This window comes from Dipodomys merriami, unplaced genomic scaffold (assembly GCF_024711535.1).
Source record: "Dipodomys merriami isolate MVZ:Mamm:240054 unplaced genomic scaffold, mDipMer1.0.p SCAF_9, whole genome shotgun sequence".
NCBI lineage: Eukaryota > Metazoa > Chordata > Mammalia > Rodentia > Heteromyidae > Dipodomys > Dipodomys merriami.
The window spans coordinates 18,729,587-18,752,349 of NW_027206512.1; the positions used below are offsets into that span (position 1 = coordinate 18,729,587).

A 22,763-nucleotide genomic window follows, 5' to 3' on the forward strand; every position below is an offset into this window, starting at 1 on the left:
CCTTTGATCACATTTACTTCCTCTTTAAAACTGAATGAACAATTTCTTATTTCTAACAAGAATATTTTGGAAACATCTAGAAGGCAGGAAAAAACTTGTTGGTAATTCTTTTTAAATCTTTTCTTTGGCAATACTAGGGTTTGAACTCAGAACTGTGACCTTGCTAGGAAGGATCTGACTACTTAAGTCCAACCTCCAGCCCTTATTCATTTTTTTGATGAATTATGAGAATGGCGCATTCCACTTTTTCATAAACAACAATGAAAACAAAATGCTGCATGGTCAATTTTACTTTCAAATGTAAATTTTGGCAGTCATATTGTAGTTATGTGTGGAATCGGATCAGGCTTGTGTACACTGCTACCTGGTAGGCCAGAGACAGCACTTTTCAATCCACTCTTATTTCTATCTTCAGGGCTCTTTTTTGGGGGGTCTGGTCGTGGGGCCTGAACTCTGGGCCCGGGCTCTGTCCCTCAGCTCTTCAGCTCAAGGTTAGCGCTCTACCACTTGAGCCACAGCGCCACTTCCGGCTTTTTTTTTTTTTTTTTGCTTATGTGGTGCTGAGGAATCGAACCCAGGGGCCTCATGCATGCAAGGCAAATGCTCTACCACTGAGCCACCTTCCCAGCCCCTCAGGGCTCTTTTGAAGTTAGTGGTTCTGAACCTCAAAGCAAGAGATACACATTTATTGAACCTGAAAAGCTGTGGAAAATTTCCTCTACATTCATACTTGTTTAAAGTTTCTCTCTTTCTGTACAATATGTAAGCTTCCAAGGGACTACTTCTTAATATTACTGTGAGTCCCCACTAACAGAGAATTTTAAAGAAAATGTTGAGAGTTTTAAGGTCTCATCTTCTGAGATGGTGATAAACTACAGAGCTAGCGCGTGTGGCTCTTAATTAGAATGAAGAGCTTCTAAATTCCACATTGGCAAATTTGGCAAGGAAATGCTTATCTCATGTGAAGCATATCTTATTAGGCTTCAATTTTTAAGTGACTTCTGGGTTTGAAAAAAGAGGGAAATCAGCTAGGTTTCCCCCCCCCCCCAAATACTGTCATAATTTAAAGAAAATCACTATCTCAGTACATTCAAAATACTGCAGATACAGAGAATACCTATGAATATAAATCTTGTCTTCATGTAACTGTCCTGCTCAAAGCTCTTTACATTCCTTTGGGTTAATTCATGTTTTCATTTTCCTCCTATTACTAATTATAAACAGGCAAGCATATAACTATACTAAATATAAATAATTATTACGTATACAGCCAAGACTCTACTATTCAGTGAGATTATATATGTGTGTATATATTATATATGTTATATGCCATATATATATATATATATATATATAATTGCTCCTTTGTCCTTGCCCTGTGCTTTTCAATAAGCTGAATCTTATTTCTCATTTCCTTAAGTTTCTTAATATAGTTTGATATGTTATTACAAAGTCTATTTTTAGTTTAAAAATGAGAAAAATAGACTCAGAATGTACTCTTGTGGAATTTCTTTTCATTTACTTTGCTTTTCTTTCTGGGATATGGTCTTACTACATGACTCAGGTTGGCTCAGCCTCCTGAATGTTGGGTTTACAGGTGTGTATCACCATCATGCTTTTTAAGATCTTGGAAGAGACAGGGGACTGTTTAGCAGTGTATTGTTTGTGGTGTTCAGGATTGAACTCCTGTGTTCACATTTTAGGTAAGGCAAGTGCACTGACCTATACCCTCTTGGAATATCTTTCTCCTTTATTCAGTGATAGACTGCAAGGATTTATCCATACTGCTGTAAATACAATTCATCTGTTTTGTGGCTTTCTAATAGTCTACAGAGTAAGTAGATGACAAGATGTCTGTTATCTTGTTGATGGATATTGGAGCTTGTTTCAATATTTTCACTGCTACAAATAATGCTGCTATGAACATTTTTGCCCATGACATTTGGTATTGGTATGAAAGTTTTTCTCAGGGAAGAATCTAGTAGGATGATTAAGGAAACTGACTATTCATTCTGACAAGATATTGTCAAATTCTTTTCCATAGTGATTGTTTCAGATACTTCCACTGACAAAGAATTTCCTATAGATATACTTCCTCCCCATTATTTCACATAAAATGTATATCACCTTAACATACTGTCCCTGATCACTAATAAAAGTGGATATCTGCTTATTGACTACATGTGTTCCTCTTCTTTGAAGTTCTTGTTCATTTTCCTACTTTCTTATCTTTTTCTTGATCTGCAGACATTCTTTATATTTTCCTTGTATTTCTGGTTATATGAGTAGCAAGTATCATCTTCCATTTTTTTTTTTAGCTAGTCCTGGGGCTTAAATTCAGGGCCTGGGCACGGTCCCTGAGTGTCTTTTTGCTCAAGGCTAGCACTCTACCACTTGAGTCATAGTGCTATTTCTGGCTTTTTCTGTATATGAGGTAGTGAGGAATCGAACCCAGGGCTTCATGCATGCTAGGCAAGCACTCTACCACTAAGCCACACTCCCAGACCCATCATCTTCCAATTTTTAACATGCCTGGTTTCTATCCTTGTTATGTATTTTTATGAATATAACTTTGTAGTCACATATGTCAAACTTTTACAGTTAGCATTCTGTTTCTAACTTAAGAAAAGTTCCTCTTACTCAATATTGTAGAACTATTTGTCTAGAATTTGCAAAGAATTGAAAAGTTTACTTATGACATTTAAGCACTTCATCAAGTGGGGGTTAATATACATGCAGGTTGTAGAGTGCAGAACAAATTCCTTTTTTGGCCATATGAATAATGGCTGTGTAGTGTCAGGTTGTGAGGAATCTTTCAGCTTCCGCAAAGCTGACTCACTGTCTGTTTTCTATTACAGTTCACATGTAGGTCTATTTCTGGGCTTTCTAATATATTTCTGTGCTGTACTGTTATAAATACTGTAGGTTTATAATAAATCTAGATATCTAGTAGAACAAGATTCCTTGCTCTCCTCACATCTCTGTTCAGAATTTTAACCCTTGGTTCTAACATATATTTCAGAATCAGCTTATCCATTGGGGATTTGACTGAAATTGAATTGAGAGTAAAGGTCATTTTGTAGGAGAATTGGTATTTTTTATATGAACTATTCCTATGTGTGAGTATCGTACAGCTCTTCATTTATTTATTGATTCTTAAATGTCTGTCAAGCGCTACAATTTTTCTTGTATAACTGACTGGTTTTTTTTATTAGGTTTCATCCAAAGGCATGATTGTTTAATGTTATTATTTTGTTATTATAATTTTATTATCTTTAGGTAGCTCCACAAAGGGGTTGTGGCTTAAGTGGTAGAACACCAGCTAAGGACAGTGCCTTGAGTTCAAGCCCCAGTACCAAAACACACACACACGCGCACACACACACACACACACACACACACACACACACACACACACACACACACACACAAAACTGTAACTTCAGTGTTATTTTAAATGGTAGCATCTTTTTAGATACATTTACTAGTTTTTTTTGTTGATATATAGCAATGCTATTACTGTTTGTTGATCTTATCTATGACTTTTTAGTAAATTCTCCTTTTATTTCTAGTATTTTATCCTGAGATTTGTGAGCCTGTGTGTATGTGTGTGTGTATGTGTGTGTGTGTGTGTGTGTGTGTGTGTGTGTGTGTGTGCTCTACCACTTGAGCTTATGGTTTTTTAGTGTATAATTGGAGATGTGAGTCTCACAGACTTCCTTGCTTTGGCTGGCTTTGAACCACAATCCTCAGATCTCAGCTTCCTGAGTAGCCAGGAGGACTACAAGCAGGAGCCAATAGTGTCAAGCAAGAGATTCTTTTAGCTTTTCCATATAGTAGCAATTGTCTCTAGAAATTATACACCTTTAATTAATATCTGTGCCTAGATACATGATATGAAATGCATATATTAGCTTTTAAAAGTTAATCTAATAATCCTATTATAGATGAGGAAAGTGAGGCCAAGGGTGGTTAACCAATTTGCCAATGGTCACTATCCTAGAAGTGGTGAGCATGAAACCCTTACCTGTTTACATGCAATGCACAGCAAACTGTGTCTATAAAAAAGCCATTACAAAGCAAATTATATAAAATCTCATTTTTTCCTTTTGTCTCTTCCAACATATTACAGCCTTTGGTGTTTTGATGCTCCTATCTCTTTCCACTCTGCCCAGGTCATGACTAGCATATCAGATGGGTTTTCCAGCCTCCTAGATATTCACTGAAAGCTTTAGCATTTTTGGGAAATGCTTTCCATGACACTAAATATAAAAGTCTTCTACCACACTGACAGGAAGGTTGTACATAACCTAGTCCAGTCTTTAAGGACATACGTCATATTTTCAGTAAGCTAGAAATGTTCATTGGAGTCATTCTGCTCCTGTGGCTAAATTTACATTTAATTAGTTTTTTAATATATATTTTATTGTAAACATACTGTACAGAGGGGTTATAGTTACATGAGGACGGTAATGAGTATATTTCCTATCGAGCATTGTTAACTCCTCTGTTTTTTCCCTACCTTTCCCTCTCCACCTCCTCAACCTCTCCCCCCACCGCCCCCCACCCTGACATTGTAAAGTTGGTTTTCAACATAGTGATCTGTACATCTCATCATCACTATGGATCAACGTGCATCCCCATTTAAGCATTCTGCTATACTCCTTCCCCTCTCCAATTACAAAAATGTATATACAAGATGCAGAACACCAGAATCAAACACAGTGAGAACAGGGGCTATACCATGGGGGAAGATCACACAAAAGAAACAGGAGCAAGAAAGAAAAAAACCACTTGTGTCCCTGTATTGGGGTATATTTTGCTTAATATTATCTCATGTGGTCATATGTACATAGCCTTTGACCTTCTCTGCTTGTCCTAGACATGTATTAGTCATTGCAAACAAGGGAAACCATGGGACCTATGTTTCTTTGGGCCTGGCTTACTTCACTTAATGTAATTTTTTTCCAAGTCTTCCATTTCCTAACAAGTGGGACAATGTCATTCTTTCTGATGGAGGCATAGAATTCATATGTGTATATATATATATAAAATCACATTTTCTTGATCCATTCCTCTACTGAGGGGCATCGGGGTTGTTTCCATATCTTAGCTATGGTGAATAATGCTGTGATAAACATGGTTGTTCTGGTAGCTTTGGTATGATCTTTTTTGTGATCGCTTCAATGAAATAGAAGAAGCAATCCAAAAATTCATATGGAACAATAAAAGACCCCAAATAGCAAAAACAATCCTTATTAGAAAGAACAGCTCTGGAGGAATATCAATTCCAAATTTCAAACTCTACTACAAAGCCATAGTAATCAAAACAGCTTGGTCCTGGCACAAGAACAGATATGAGGATCAATGGAATAGAAATTAAGACCCAGAAATGAACCTATAGCCACCTAATCTTTGATATGGGAGCTAAAGAAATAGAATGGAAGAAAGATAGCCTCTTCAGTAAATGGTACTGCAAAATTGGTTAATCACTTGTAGAAAACTAAAGCTATATCCATATATATCACCCTGCACCAGAATCAACTCCAAATGGATCAAAGACCTCGAAATAAAAGCAGATTCCCTGAAAACATTATGGGAAAGAATAGGAGAAACTCTAGGGCTCCTTGGCACAGGACGAAATTTTCTTAATAGAGATCCAGAAAGACAACAAATCAAAGAAAGGTTGGACAAATGGAATTGCATTAAAACTGCAGAGCTTCTGCAAGGCAAAGGACATAGCTAGCAAAATCAATAGAAAGCCCATGGACTGGGAGAAGATCTTTATTAGCCATATAACAGACAAGGGTCTCATATCTAAAATACTTAGAAATCAAAAACCTAAATCCCCCAACAACAAATCCTCAAAGAAACAACTGCCTGATCAATAAGTGGGCTAAAGACTTAAAGAGAGATTTCTCTGAAGAGTAAATAAGAATGGCCAATGGACACATGAAGAAATGCTCAACTTCTCTAGCCATAAAAGAAATGCAAATCAAGACAGCATTGAGATTTCACTTCACCCCAGTCAGAATGGCTATAATCAAGAAATTTAATAACAACAGATGCTGGAGGGGATGTGGCCAAAAGGGAACTCTACTGAATTGTTGGTAGGAGTGTAAACTTATTCAACTACTTTGGAAAGCAGTATGAAGGTTCCTCAAAAGACTCCACACAGAGCTCCCCTATGACCCAGAAATCCCACTTTTGGACATTTAATTAGTTTTTGAAAATATATTCAGTTGTCAATGGACTTGTATCTTGATAGACAGGTTATAATATGCAGTTAATGGGCAGGAAGTGTACCTGGAATGCTTTTTTGGTCTGTTGAACATTTTTCAAGCTTTGGTTATCTATTGATTGACTCTGAATTCATACATTTTTATGAATTTATGAGTTTCATAGGATTCAAAAGGTCATAATCCATGATAAAAAATAATGTATCAATTAAAAATTGAAGCTTTTCCAAAACTATAGTAGACCCACAAGAGGAACCAATGATCAATGTGGAATGCAGTTTCCCATAATTTAAGAAAACACAATTTAAATGGAAAATCTGTGCAAAAGCAAATGTTTCTAGGTCAACACTTTCCCTAACATGCTACTATTCAGTACTGGGTTTTATAATGATTCTTTAGCTCAGAGAAGAATTACTTAAAACTCTATAGTGAAAAAAAGAAGAAGAAGAAGAAAAAAAAAGAAGAGAAAGAGAGAAAGAAAGAAAATGAAGAAAAGGGTCAGATCATCCATTAGAATTTTAAGATTACTAAAAGAAAAATACAGTAGTAAGAATGATTGCCATTCAGACAATTATTCTTCCTTTTAAGGCATTATAAAAACAACTCATTATAATGTTTACATAGGAATAACTATTTGTTTACAGTACACAGTACTGCAAAATAAGATTAATTATACTCATTATCCTTAGTCCCAGATGTAGAATCAAAGAAGGAAGATTTGAGTTTAATTACCCAGGACCACTTATCAAGTTAGGGCCAGACTTGGGGGAACTCCAGAGTCCTTATTTCTCCCTTGGCCTCTAGCTATACTGTGTCTCTTGGGGCAGGACATGGGAGGTGAGTCAGTGAACCTGCCTAAGAAATCTGCAGTGACACTATCAACAATGACTCTTATTCTGTCAGAAAACACTCTTAAAAGGAGGAGGCCAAAGCTGGTGAGAAATGGTTTTCCTCTAATGGGAGCCCAAACACAACTGTTACCTATTAGTCAATGACCAGGAAAATTCTTCTAAAATGCTCTTTGCTGAAAATTCTTATTTGAAAGGCTACGGCTGGCACTTAAACAATGGAACTTGGCTGTTCTGACAAGGCAATGTTTTCATTGTTTGTTACCCACTGACAGTCAACAACCCCTATTTTTTGTATAGTCACCAGAGTTGGATGAATTTATGTCTACCTCCATGACACTGGGAAAAACCAGTTGACCAGGAAAAACCAGTGTAAGTCCTCCTAACAATAGAAGCTGAGAAAAGGGTTCTTTTTATGGTCATATACCTGTAGTCTCAAATACTCAGCCTTGATGGCTCTTTCTTCTTTCCTCTTTTTCTTCCTTCCCTCCTCCATCTTTCCCTCCCTCTCTCCCTCTCATTTATTTATTTATTTGTTTATTTTGGTGGAATGGGGGGAGGGTTTGAACTGAGGCTCTGGGACTCATGCTTGGTAGGCTGGTGTGATACTGCTGAACAACAGGTTCCTTGGGTGAGTTTTCTAGTCAGCCTAGTCAGAAGATGCCCTGGAGAAATAAGGAGAAAGAAATGCAAGGACTTACCACATAAGCAAGGTGTGACCTGGTAATTACGGCTGTGCTTTGACTACCCACAGTAATGTTTAGAGAGGAGCCATCAGCCAGCCGAGGCCCTTGGTCCTCGGGCAGGGACACCTGGACTCTCACTTCTGACGTCATCACTGTGAGGCCATCTGTGACTGAGATCTCCATGCTGTCCTCCTGAGCAGAGGAGCCATCATGAATGTACTGTAGAGCATTTTTCTCAATATCATCATATGTAAACATATCACCTTGAAAGAACAAAACAAATTGCAAAGCCAATTATCTCTTGGAACAATGCCTTTCATTTATATAGCACCTTTGTTCTCAGAATTTCAAAGTACATATAGAATTATAAACTGTAGGACTTATAACCTAATTAGTCCAGTTGTCCACCCAATACAGGCTTGCTTCCTTTTACATCCCTCTTAAAAAAAGGGTATGTTAGCCTGTCTTTCCACTTTTCAAGGTAAGAACCTGTTTAACAAGGTAGTGTATACTTCTAAAGAGAGTTCTAATTTATTTTGATCTTTAAGGTTCTGAATCTTACTGAGCTAAAATCTGCCTTCAATACACTCCTTAATTCCTCTTGGTTCAGAACAAAGAATGAGCTTCCATTTTTTATGATAGCTCTTCTGGAATCTCATTATTCTACATGAGCTTTTAAGAAATCTTCATTGCAATTGGAGGTATAAGGTGTGGTTTTTTTTAAATTAAGAATTGAAAAATATACTTGAGGACTAGTAGTAGAACACCTGTCTACTGAGCACAAGGTCAAGGTTTTCATCATCAGGATAAGTAGAGGAAGAGAGGAAAGAGGAGGGGAAAGGAGGGAGAAAGATGGAAGGAAAGAAGGAAGGGAGGGAGGGAGGGAGGGAGGAAGGAAGGAAGGAAGGAAAGAAGGAAGGAAGGAAGGAAGGAAGGAAGGAAGGAAGGAAGGAAGGAAGGAAGGAAGGGAGGGAGGGAAAATATACTTGAAGTTAGAAACTTGAGCTGAACAGTCAAGAATACTAATTCATAGTAGATTAGATATGTGTATTTCGGAAAAAGTTTCAAGTTTATCCAAGTTTGGGGAAAATGAGAATAAACACAATTTGAATATATGTTTTCAACTTTAAGAATGATTAGAATATTAGAATATTACAATTTCTCCAAGATTTTTTTTGTCATAGAACTTTTATTATGACAACTGCCTCTACTTCCATGGTCCTAATCATTCCACACAACTCAGTAGAAGAACTAGGCTTCCCAAGTGCTATTTTCAGATAGATTATTTGCTATTAAAATTGGTACTGGGCTGGGAAGGTGGCTCAATGGTAGAGCGCTTGCCTTGTATGCATGAGGCCTGGGGTTTGATTCCTCAGCACCACATAAGCAAAAAGAAAAAAGCCAGACGTGGCACTGTAGCTCAAGTCGTAGAGTGCTAGCCTTGAGCTGAAGAACTGAGGGACAGCACCCAGGCCCAGAGTTCAGGCCCCATGACCAGACCCCCCCCCAAATAAATAAAAATAAAATAAATAATTTGGTACTATATAATAAAAATGGATTTCTATATTCATCCTCAGTCGTCTTTTTCAGTATTGTGTTATTCTGTTTTACTAGTGTTAGGGGCACTATGTTTAAAGCAAGGTAATAAAACTAACTATAAACATCTTCAGGTCTTACATATTAACTACACAAATATAGGGTGAATGTAGTATTAAAGAAACAGGGCAATGACCATTATACCCTTAAAATAGATCCCTTAGGATGCTTCAAAAGCTATTCTGATGACAATTCTTCAGTACATTTAAAGAAGTCTACCTTTGTGACTCCCAAATGCCTATTAATTGTTCTTAAGAATTCAATCTGCTTTTAAGGGCAAAGATTTGCTCCACTGAAGAATTTCAAAAGAACACATTAGTACATCTCTCAAAGAAACCATGTTAAGGTTTTGAGAAAGTATGGATTGTTATTGTCATAAGATAGGGCATTCTTGGGTAACTATGATTGAGGGAATAATATTCATTTTGATATACAAGGCCTTACAGTTTAAAAAATATGTGTGTTCTTTGTGCTCTTCTGTACATCTGAACCAATCTCCCCCCCCCCCGTCTCTCTCTCTCTGTCTCTCTGTATCTTTGTCTCTCTCTCATCAGAGAAAGCCTACTTTCTTAAAAAGCTGGTCAATCACCACAGTATTACCTGGCTTACATAATACCTCAACAATGTATTTTCTATTTTTAAAACATTATCCTTTAAAAAAAATGGATACACAAAGCTAATATTAGCAGAACCATAATGCAAAAATGATTGTAAAGATTCACCTAATAAACTAAGACATACAAATTAATCTGTAGGAAAAAGCAACAGGGAAACAGAAGAGGATAGTTCCTGAGGTGCTGTTATAAAGTCATTTTCAAGCTTCAGAAACCAGTCTTCACTTCCCATTTCAGGAAGCAGCTCCTCAGCTTTTAGAGTAGAACTAGGGGTATGTGAAGGGTAAGGAAGGGGCATGGGCAGAAGTGCCAAACTAAACCAACAGACAAAAGCACCAAAGGAAATACCGCCTCATAGTTTTATCCTGCAAAGACACTTCACCTAAAATTAATTGTAGAGGAAAAAATTCCTCTAAGCAGACCAAGCACACAGAGTTCAGATACCTGCAGTCATGGGTGCTCGGGCCTCGTACTTAACCAGCATGCCATGCTTTGGAGGTTTCTGAAGTTCAAAGAAGAGTTCTCTAAGGGCTGTCTCAGCACCTCTTACCACCATTTGCAGGCCTGCAGCAAGGAGAAGAAATTATGGTAAAAGAGAATAAGTACAGCACCAACGTATACTCTGTATGCATTAACACCATCGGCCAAGCTGTAGGCCGGTTTGTGGGTAATATGTTATCAAAGAAGACTGTTTAATTCTAATCAAGAAAAACAGTTGATAGTCAATCCACAAATTGCAAGGTGGTTTTCCCCAAAACTTCACCTAGTATTTAGGTAGCTCTGAATTCGGAACACTTTTTTCTTCCAGACAAATGAGGGCATCCACAGAAGAAAGGCAGAAGTAGGTCAGTTCTTAACAGCTAAGGCAGCTTTTCTTCCAGAAAATACTCGCATAAACTGGTTTTGCTTTTAATTATTTCTTCTCTTCTCACTTTCCTGAATCTACCAGGAGAGCCAAGTTTAATGATAGCCACTTGGGCCATTATGAAAATGATGAATGGAACAAAAATGACATTTTTTTAATATAAGTTTGATAACTTTTCTTTTGGTGGGATTGGAGGTTGAACTCAAGGCCTTACACATGATGGGCAAGTGTTCTATCATTTGAGCTACACCAACAGACCTTTTGGCTTTCAAAATTTTCAATTTCATAGTTTTGCTTGGGCTGACCTCACAGTATGATTTTCATACCTCTACTTCCTGCATAGCTGAGATTATGGCTATGGATCACTTCACTCAGCCCCAACAATTACTTTTCGACAAAACCCCATACAAAGAAATTACATAAGGATCCACAGAGTGCACCTAACAAAAAATCACCAGTCCATTATTTGTCAGTAAAATGTCCCTCGGTAAAAGAAGAAATGAACTTCTAAAGAGTAAGCATACTATAGAAGTATATAAAGTCATGAGCGAAGTAACTAGACCAACTCTTCTAAAGGTTATTGTGATTTGTCATTTCTCCTATTTTTTCTTTACTTTCTAAATAGTAAACAAAAGCAGTCATTGCAATCTTCTCCCCTTCATTCTCCTCTCTGCTGTGACTTTATATTTCAGGGAAGACAACAAATCAAACTCCTAGAGAGTGGGAAATAAATTCTGTGTTGCATTCCATCACAAGGTTGGCCTCAGAAGAGTTTATTTCCTTCTCCCTGTGCTGCTTCTATTTGAATAAGAATGCCCACACTTCTTGGAAAGGAGGTCACTGCTTTTTGGCTACTATCAAGAAGCTTGCAAAAGAATTACTGCTAAAATATGGTACTATTCCCAAAGTCATGTTTCTTCTATGGTCCCAGATCTCACCTATAGAAGTGCGGCCTCCTGGGCTGACCTTGAGCATAGGAGTTGTGACCTGAAAGGTTGGTGGCTGCTGATCAGCAGGAAGTAAATGGATGGTGAGGGCCATCTCTGGACTTGTGTGCTGTCCATCAGAAACTAGGAAGTTAAACATACATGAGCATGTACATAAATATAAATCAACTTGTAGTCTGGTCAACTTCAGGTTCTTTCCACAAATACATAGCTAGAAGCCTTTTCAGATTATTTTTAACACTTTAAGAGATGCTTAGAGATGGAAAAAGTAAGCAAGCAATTAAGATTCTGTGGACTATTCTAACAAAGCTTTTCTATAAATAAAACCAAAGAGGAGGCAATAATGCTTGTTAAGAAATGTACTCATTACCTTGCTCATGTAAATGTAACCCGTCTGTACAGTATTTTCAAAATAAGAAATTATTTAAAAAGAAAAAGGAGAAAGGATCATCAAACCAAAGTCATTCTAAGAGCGTACTTGAAAAACAAGATGATTCTGATAAACATTAGTGGAAAGTAATCCAAAATATATACTCTTACATGATCTTGATAAAAGTTTTTATTTAGAGAAATGTTTTCTGATTCGGTTAATTCCTCTGGTATTTCTGAAAAACACCTTATTTTTTCTTTCTTTTTTGTCGGTTGTGGGGCTTGAATTCAGGGTCTAGGCACTCTCCCTGAGCTCTTTTGCTCAAAACTAGTGCTCTACTGCTTCGAGCCACAGCTCCATTTCTTGTTTTTGAGTGGTCAATTGAAGATAAGAGTCTCACTAGTATGTTTCTGCTCGGACTGGCTTTAAACTTTGATCCTCAGATTTCAGCTTCCTAAGTAGTTATGATTATAGGTGTGAATCATGGGCACTCAGCTAGTATTTTCTTTTAATAGTGTATTTGTATCATTAGAAAATAACTTTTGAAAAGATAGAAAATGTCTGCCATAATATTGGTTTGGAAGGAACAGAATTCATTTTTACCTGCTAATTATGCACAATGTCATAATAAACAACACCTTTGTGAGAAAAACAGTGACCTCCAATTTTACTTCCCTGGATTACCTGCACCCCTGAGAACACTCATCAACAAAGGGAAATGAAGACAAAAGGGCTTGACCCTTGACTCTTATTTCTGCTCTTATCTCTTATTTCTCTGTAAAGGCCAGACTTGGAGGGATACTGGCACTTCTTCTAGGCCCAGTAGCAAGTCAGTATCTACCTGTCTTCTAATTAATCAAACCAAGGCATTGCTCAGTGACTCCTAGTAATGATTCCATTTAGGTTTCAGATTTGTCTTATCCTTTTTTTGTTGTTTGTTTGTTTGTTTTTGTTTTTGCCGGTTGTAGGGCTTGAACTCTGGGCCTGGGCTCTGTCCCTGTGCTCTTCAGCTCAAGGTGAGCGGTCTACCGCTTGAGCCACAGCACCACTTCCTTGTCTTATCCTTGAAACATCTCAAAGACACTGCTAGTCTTTATAAGGTACATTCCATGTCCTAGGGCAATCCTGAAGTAGCCCCTCTGGACATGACAACAAAGGTTTTAGGACTCTGGACATTCAGTCACTTGTAAAAACTATTGTTGCTGCTTGTGTGTTTATGTTCCATCTTCGTTCTCCTGGGTCATCACAAATAGGGGCAGATTATTCTAAATTTATAAATGTTTGTGGACAAACATACTATTAACTTTTCCATATATTTCAGTGGATTCAGGAGGCCCTTGAAAGTGAGGAACCTCCATGTTAAATAAAAATCAGTAATTGCAAAATAGATTTATTTCATTTGCTATCACTCTGTGTTTGCTTTACTCTGTGTGTGTGTGTGTGTGTGTGTGTGTGTGTGTGTGTGTGTATGTGCTTTACTCTATGTGTATTTGCTTTATGTTGTGTGTGTGTGTGTGTGTGTATGGGCATGCATGTGCGCGCGCGCACACACACACACACACACACAGGTACTGGGTAGGACTTGAACTCAGGTCCAGGACACTGTCCCTTAGCTTTTTTGTTCAAGGCTGGTGCTCTTGAACCAGATATCTACTTTCCAGTTTTTGGTAGTTAATTGGAGATAAGAACCTCAGGAACTTTCCTATTGGGGTTGGTTTTGAACCAAGATCCTCCATCTCAGCCTCCAGGGCAGCAAGGAACACAGCCACCAGGTCCTGGCTTTGCTTTCCTTTTAAATGCCTGAGATGACTTTAACATTTTTATTTTGCAAAGAAGAAAATGACAGGATTTAAAACTCAAAGAGCTTTGGGCCTAGCACACAGCTGCTTAATATGACCAAAGCACAGCTTTCTATTATATGGAAGAATGCTATTTGCCAGTGTATATTACATACCCAGAAAAATAAATCAGGTACAATCAGTGCTTTGAAAGGAAGCACAAGAATTATAATCAAAATGATAGCAATTACATACCCAGCCCTCTCTTTAAGCAATGTTTTTGCCTCTTTGGGTTAAAAGCTCCATGCAGGTATCATTTGTCTCATGTGTATTCCTTGCTCAGAACTGCTCCCCAGAGCATCTGTGCTTGTCATGAAGCCAGTCAAGTCAGGAACATAAGCCTTCTTTCTCATCTTAACTGACTAACCAAAATGAGCTTTTCTCCTTCTTCCGATGGCTTAATGTCAGAGCTTGGGCTTGTTGCTGCATTAGCTCATTATCTGCCCAATTTACAATTCTCCCTTACAAAGTCTCCTAAAGGAGATGGCTTTGTTGTTACTAGATTCCAAAAGTTGAACTTCAACAACAAAAACAAGGAAGGGGAAACAAAGGAGGAGGCAACAATGCTTGAAAAGAAATGTATTTGTTATCTTGCCCACGGAATTGTAGCCCCTCTGTACGGTATTTTCACAATAATAAAATAAAATAAAATTTAAAAAAACCCACAGAAATCTTCAGTAGAAAAAAATAAAAGAACCCGAATTGCAAAAATAATCCTTAGTAGAAAGAACAGTGCTAGAGGAATAGCAACACCAGACTTCAAACTCTACTACATAGTCATAATAATCAAAACAGCTTGGTACTGGCACAAGAACAGATCTGAGGACCAATGATATAGAAATGAAGACAAAGAAATGAACCCTCAGACCTATAGACACCTAATCTTTGATGAAGGAGCCAAAAAAATAGAATCGAAGAAAGACAGCCTCTTCAGCAAATGGTGCTGGCAAAACTGGTTAAACACCTGTAGAAAACTAAAGTTAGATCCTTATATAGAACCCTGCACCAGAATCAACTACAAATGGATCAAAGACTTCAAAGAAAAGCAGACACCCTGAAAACATTACAGGCAGGAATAGGAGAAACTTTAGGGCTCCTTGGTACAAGACAAAATTTTCTTAGTAAAGACAAAGAAACACAACAAATCAAAAAAAGGTTGGACAAATGGGATTGCATTAAACTACAGAGTTTCTGCACGCACAGCAAAGAACATAGCTAGCAAAATCAACAGAAAGCCCATGGTTTGGGAGAAGATCTTCACTAGCCATACAATGAACAAGGGTCTCATATCTAAAATATACTTAGAACTCAAAAAATTAAATCCCCCAACAACAAATCCTCAAAGAAACAACTGCCCGATTAAAAGACTTAAAGAGACTTAAAAGACTTAAAGAGAGACTTCTCTGAAGAGGAATTAAAAATGGCCAATAAACACATGAAGAAATGCTCAACTTCTCTGGCCATAAAAGAACTGCAACTCAAAACAACATTGAGATTCCACCTTACCGAGTTAGAATGGCTATAATCAAGAAATCTAATAACAACAGATGCTGGAGGGGATGTGGCCAGAAGGGAACCCTACTGCATTGTTGGTGGGAGTTTAAACTTGTTCAGCTGCTCTGGAAAGCAGTATGTAGGTTCCTCAAAAGCCTACACATAAAGCTTCCTTATAATCCAGCAATCCCATTTCTGGGCATTTACCCAAATGATCACAAATAAGGCTTTACTAAAGCTACCAGCACAACTATGTTTATCACAGCATTATTCACCATAGCTAAGATATGGAACCAACCCAGATGCCCCTCAGTAGATGAATGGATCAAGAAATGGATACATATATATATATGTATATAGTGGAATTCTATGCTTCCATCAGAAAGAATGACACTCCCCATTTGTTAGGAAATGGAAAGACTTGGAAAAATCATATTAAATGAAGTAAGCCAGACCCAAAGAAATATAGGTTCCATGTTTTCCCTTATTGCAATAATTATATATCTAGGATAATCTTATCAGATAAGCTCAAAAGTGACATACATATGACCATATAAGATGATGCTAAATGATATGAACTCCAAGAGATGAACAAAAGAGTTTTTTCTTTGTCATTGTTGTTTTTAATGTACTATGTGATTTTTTTTGATTGTATGTTCTTCCCCCTATGGTATATCCCCCATTGTTACACTATTTGATTTGGTACCCTGCATCTTGTATATATACATATATAATTTGGGGAGTGGAAAGGGAATAACAAAATGCTGAAACAAGGACACAGGATGGCCCATTGCAACAATGATACTCACAAGACACTATGCTGGAAATAAACTTTACAGCCTTGGGGAGGGCATGGGGGGAGAAGAGAAGGGATAATAGGAAAAAGCAAAGAAGTAACAATGCTAGACAAATAAGGTACGCATTACCTTACTCATGTAACTGTAACCCCTCAGCACAGCATCTTTACAGTAAAATAAAATAAAATAATAAAAAAACGGTCAGCTCAAGGCCCATCACTCTGTTCTGTATAAGAGGCTAAAAAAGTCCTGGAGAAGTTGATGCATAACCTCCACCTACTCAAGCTTTCGGGTAAAAGCTGTGGCTTACTATGATTTCACATGTTTTTCATGTCCATATTCTGAGTCAGGGGCTTACGTTAAAATCCTTATTCTGCTTTTTACATGCGTGATGGAAACCTGGACAGATGATTTATTCTTGTTGATCTTTAGTATCCTAAGCTTGAGAATACTGAAAATAATATCTATCTTTAGAAGTAAGGCAATATTTCCTGAGTTGTTTTGAAAAGGTCAAAGAAATTGTTTTATATTAGTACTGATTATATAAATTACTTTGTGGTCTGTCACTATGAATGGACAGTGGGTTCATATCAGCATGGACACAATATTGGAAATTACTTGTGACTCAAGTGTGATTTTTAGCTCTCAAAGAAGAAAGGCTGGAAGTTTCTATCCCATCAAGATTTCTTCTTACATGAACTATATGAAAGAACACATGGAAGGTTGTTTCCAACAGAATCATCAATTCTAACTGAAGTTACTTAAAGATTCCATTTATTGTTAGTCTGACCTCAGCAAGAAAACTTGTCTTTATGTTGCTTCAACATGGACTCCAGGTTTGATTCTGCTTTGGCTGACTGGCATGCAGCTTCTGTTGTAGTGTGAACTTAACCTGGGGTGCTGAAAATTCTGTATACAGTTTTCAACTCACACTCACACTTAGGGTCATAGGAATTCTCCCTCTAGTGTCAAAGCATTCAATAACTGGCTCTATTCAAGATGAAGTACATAAGCACAAACATATCAACTAAAGTATGGTACCTCCAAGGGAAGATTCCTATGGTATAACTCCTTTGAAAAACTAACTTAAGTTTAACAAAAATACCAGAAAGCGGGACTATAAGTTGTAGAGGTGTGAGGTCAGGGTGGGGGAGAAGAGACAAACAGAGAAAGCATAGGCAAATGTAGTTATAATATTCAATGCACATATGTGGAAACAGAACCAGGTAAATTGAGGAGATAAATGGGGTAGAAGAGATAAAGGAGAATGATAAAAGGGATGATATGGATCATGATACAGTTCTCACAAACTGACATGTTGAATTGAAACCCCTCTGTACAACAACTTAAAGATAATTTTTTTAAGACTAACTACAGTCACTGTGCAAGAGCTGAGTTTAATACAAGGGTGATTATATAACAATCACTGTTCTGGAAGTTTTACTATTATTATTTCTATCTTTTTGATGAATGATGAATTCAGATTTAAGGAAGATGAAAAACTCCCACAGCAAGCTGAACTTCAGGATGTCTGGTCCAGAGTCTAAGATATTAATACTATTATTTCTTTTAAACAAATATTAAGGTGAGTTGAATTATGGCTTAAATAACATTAATTTTTAACACCTTGGATTCTTTCTTTTTTTTTTTTTTTTTTTTTGTCGGTTGTCGGGCCTGAACTCTGGGCCTGGGCACTGTCCCTCAGCTCTTCAGCTCAAGGCTAGTGCTCTATCACTTGAGCCACAGTGCCACTTCCGGCCTTTTCTGTGTATGTGGTGCTGAGGAATCGAACCCAGGGCCTCATGCATGCAAGGCAGCCACCTTCCCAGCCCAACCTTTGATTATTTCTATGAATATAAAACTAAGCAATTACTATTTAACCATGTGATTATTTTAGACGAATTCTGTTTTGGAAGAAAGGTCATGTGAGTTTTAATACAATTTAGAAGATAGCTTAAAGTAACAATGAAGGTAGCAAAAAGAACAAGTAAACAAAGGAAGAAAACATTCCATTCTAATAACACTGGTATTAAAGTCTTTACCTGTGAAGTGGAATTTCACTGATTCTGGGAGACCTAAAAGAGTTAAGAGAGAAAGCCAGTTTAGGAAATATTTCAGAATCAGTGGCAGATAGAGAAAACACAAAATATGGGACAGAGGTTAGATATTTTATTCTAAATTATTCTGATTGAAGAAATGATCAGTAGATCACCTGCTAATGTTATGTTGAATTTAATGATGCAAGCATTAATTTCAAATAGCAAAAGGAACTACATAGCAGAATAATTTTATCTCACAGCCGTTAGAGTGATTTATAATACATTCATTCAGATCCCATTTTATCAGGACATAAAATCCTATAAATTGACAAACGTGGGTGATGTTGTATATCACTGACAGTACTCTAGGTGGGTCAATTCCATTGTAGAATTGAGTGATGCCTGGGACATTGATTTACACACTGTAACCGTGTGAGAGATTTATCTTGTGGCATTTATCCTGTAGATTATACAGAATGGGACTCTGCTCTCTCTGAAGTGACTCGAGGAACCAAGGTAAGTATAGCAAATTCGGAAATTACTGCAAGCACAGTTGATCCTCTAATCCTAGGATATCCTGAGTTTCTTGGAAAGTAGGTCTCCTAAAGTAGGGGACAGGGAACTGAGAACATTTTCATGGGCTATTAGTTACCCGGTTACTAAACACTAGGGGTACTCCTCAGAGAAATGACCTCTACACACCCTTAGTGATTTTCAATCTAATTGAATAGTTCACCACATTCTAAATGATTGAACTTCTATTAAATAATGACAAATACTTTATATGCTTACCATAATTTAAAAAAACCCTCTAATTATTTAACCCAAGTTAACTACCACAAGAGAACATCAGCTGTACTTCTTTGAGGGCTATTAATAATCACCCTGATATGATCATTATACTTATTATGCATGTGTGATTTTTATCTCCATAAATATGTACAAATATTATGTCAATTAAAAATGCCCCAAATAGAAAAAACATCACCAGCCACCCACCACCCCAACAGGCAGCTGTTCAATATGAATAAATCTACTTTATAAAAATAACACCATATATTCATCATGTTCTGTGGAGCACACATCTTAACAACTGTAAATGAAACAGGCTCCAAGATTTTTAGAATCATCCCAAGACATAAAAATCTTTAGGGACTCACAACCAGTGCTTCTTTGATCCCTGGATCAGTGCAATAGATACAGTGGTCAGTTTTAAGGCTATCCTAATTCATTGCACTGCCTTCATGAAAAATGTCATCAACTTTCCTCAGTCTTAAAAACAAATAGCTCTCTTATGTCAAATCCTTATTATTAATCCCAGGTCAGTAACATTCTCATCCCCACAGGGAATAGTTCCTGGGGTTCAGGAAGCCCCTCCCTGTTGAACTCCACTCACCCCTGGCCTGTCCCAATCTCCAAGTCCCTGTTCATCATTACAGTCAAAAAGTTCCTTAATCCTTCTCCAGATTGGGGGGGAGGGGGGAAGCTGGGAAGGGATGTGAAGGGTAAACAAAGGAGGAGGCTGCAATGCTTGGTAAGAAATGTACGCATTATCCTGCCCATGTAATTGTAACTCCTCTGTACAGTATGTTCACAAATAAAATAAAATTAAATTAAAAAAAAAAGTTCCTTAAGAAAGCCATTGCCTGCATTTTCAAACCTCCACCGGGTTGTCATTGGGATAAAGACCCAAATACTAATAGGTTTTCAGGAACTATACAGCCAGTCTGTCACCAGGCTTATCTCTGCCATACACACTAACTCTTCTCTCGTTTTCTCTTTCTCTCTCTTTCATGCTAACTTATTTTCCCTCCCTCCTGCCCATTCCCCCCCTCCTTCCTTCCCCCCTCCTTCCTTCCTTCCTTCCTTCCTTCCTTCCTTCCTTCCTTCCTTCCTTCCTTCCTTCCTTCCTTCCTTCTCTCTCCTCTCTCTCTGTCTCTGTCTCTCTTTCTCTCTTTCTCTCTCTGTCTCTCTGTCTCTCTGTCTCTCTCTCTCTCTCTCTCTCTGTCAGCACTGGTGTTTCAACTCAGAGCACAATCCCTTAACTTTTTTGATGAAGGCTGATACTCTACCATTGGAACATTTCCACTTCCAGGTGCTGGGTTTTTGGGTTTTTTTTTTTCTGGTTATTTGGAGATAGTCGCATGAATTTTCATTGTCAGGCTGGCTTGAAACCATGATCCTCAGATCTCAGCCTTCTGTGTAGTGAGGATTAATGGCATTAATCAACAATGCCCAGCCTCATTGACCCTCTTTCGATACCCAGAACATCACTCTCCACCACAACCTTTGCTCAGAGGGCATCTGCTCTTCTGAGGAATCTGCTCTTCCTTCAGGAATGCTTTTTGCACCAACAGGGACCAGGTACACTTAGCTTCATTAGTTTCTACTATCACTCTCTGCCAATTCCTTTCTAGGAATCTTCCACGAAGCCCTCAGCCAACGTCTGTCTTGTCATTTTAATTTCACCATTAACATGTTTCTTCTTTTCCAGGGTTCTTATCTGTCTCGAAATAAACATTCATTACTGGGATTGTTTAATCTACTTGCCTCCATCTCTAGATCCTCACACAGGCCAAGAAGAGGGTCTGTGTCTCACCTCCATATCTCCAAGGCCTCCCTCGGTGACTGGCACATAGGTGCTACAAAATATCAGTTTACTAAAAAAGTACATACCTTTGTGCATGAATTAATGGGGGGAAAAATGAAAGTGAGCCCAAGGCACATGCTGAACTGATAGGTTGCAAGCTACCCAGGAATATCCACAGATCTCAAAGCAGATGAGAGCATTCATTACCAGCGAAGGAGAAGGCCATAATCTCCTGGAGGTGGGGGGCTGCAGAGGGTGGACGGTACAGGATTTTGCCCTGGTTAACATCTTCCTGTGTGAAATACTGGATAGGAGAGTGAGGCTGATCCCTGTGCTCGATGATACCTGGGAGGATGAGATTGGCATGAGCATCCACTGTCACACTGATAGGATGGCCAGAACCACAAAGCCTGCCTTGGTCACAGGTAGGAGATGTATCTTCCAGAAACAAATGGTCTCTGGTTGTTCCTTGTCACTGTTCTTCAATGATTCAAGGAAAGAGCAAATCTGCTTGATCAGGATTCATGTTACACATTCCACGGTAAGAAGAGAACCATTGCCCCTAATAGAGCTTAGAGCACATCATTCCAGAAGGTGTGGACACAGTACCATAACCACAGACCTTCACAACTGAGTTTCAATTTAAGTCAAAGTCCCTGAGAGATTCCCACAGATTGGTCTTCTGATGAGGCTGTAAAGAGATCTTTTTCTCAGCTTTCTCTGCTTGCTTTAGAATTTCCTCAGACTCTGGGAGGTACTTTGGCAACTGTGGCACAGATCTTGATCATTCTAAGGAGTTGGCTTGTGATCAGTGCTTTAAGGGCTTCAGGTTTGCCTGTGTTCATAAATTTTGCAGGCACTGGACTGATGCTGTGTTTATCTTCCATATTTTATTCACTCTTTAGAAGGAGGGCTTAGTGTAGAACTAATTCACCTTATAAAAGGCTGAGTGACTAATAGTCATTCTGCAGAAAGACAGCCTTGCCTGTTGGTTTGAAAAGAACTGGCACTGCGGACAGAACTACTAGCTACAATTGAGCAGATTAAAGAAGGAGAAGATGACTTCTAGACTGTTAATTTCGTTGGTCTTTATCAAAAGAGTCATGGAGTTTAATCTCTACATTTTTATTTCTCCTTGGGGATTTTTGATAATGGTAGGAGTTGATCTTCGGGGAGCAGTCTCAAAGGCGGGAGCAGAACTGTCATAGAAGCATCTAATCTCCTTTTTGTGAGGGATGGTAGACCTCTGTTAGGCACAGGTCAAGCCTAGTGTTAAAAGAGCTAAAGGCTGGAGACTGATGGTGGGGCTCACATTTCCACATCGTCTATGACAGGAGGAGTGACTAATCTGATTGGGAAAGAAACTAGATATGTATGGCTCAGCCCTCTTGGGGCTCTGGTAGACCTTGTCCTCAACACTTGCTCAGTTTGATATGCTCACCCATCACAACATCGTCAGGGTGTTTCTGCCTCAAGAGACAATGAGTATGTGTGACTGATCCTGTTCCTGGGCTAGTGGGGGCACTCAATTCAGTGGCATGACATTCTACAGGACAGGCTATCAGGGCCAAAGCCAACATCTGCACTTGTCCCTCTCTCTTTTAGATCCAAACTAGAGGATGGGAGCATGGAGTGTTAATACTAGTTCTTTCCTAAACTTTCAATGAGAATCGATATATATACAAACATCAAAAATGCCAAGGTTTTAGGACTGGTCTACAATTTCTTAACAACAGCATCACTGGAAAGATGCCTTATTGAACATCTTACCTTGACTCGGGTGCAGAGGTAGAGTGATATTGTATGTGATCTTTCCAGCAGGGCTCTCAGTGTTCACAAA

At 38.2% G+C, this 22,763-nt stretch overlaps 1 protein-coding gene across 2 annotated transcripts in view; it reads right to left on the reverse strand.

Annotated features, from left to right (window-relative positions):
• Positions 1–22,763, reverse strand: part of Fras1 (Fraser extracellular matrix complex subunit 1) — a 442,940-nt gene that overhangs the window by 98,785 nt on the left and 321,392 nt on the right. For both annotated transcript variants that reach the window (XM_070012597.1, XM_070012596.1), the window contains exons 33-38: positions 22,694–22,763; positions 21,131–21,268; positions 18,337–18,369; positions 11,787–11,918; positions 10,428–10,547; positions 7,789–8,036 (exon numbers count right to left, since the gene is read on the reverse strand). The exon at positions 22,694–22,763 is cut by the window's right edge and continues 45 nt beyond it. In XM_070012597.1, the coding sequence (XP_069868698.1) occupies positions 7,789–8,036; positions 10,428–10,547; positions 11,787–11,918; positions 18,337–18,369; positions 21,131–21,268; positions 22,694–22,763 (741 nt within the window). The remainder of the gene's footprint in view (positions 1–7,788; positions 8,037–10,427; positions 10,548–11,786; positions 11,919–18,336; positions 18,370–21,130; positions 21,269–22,693) is intronic.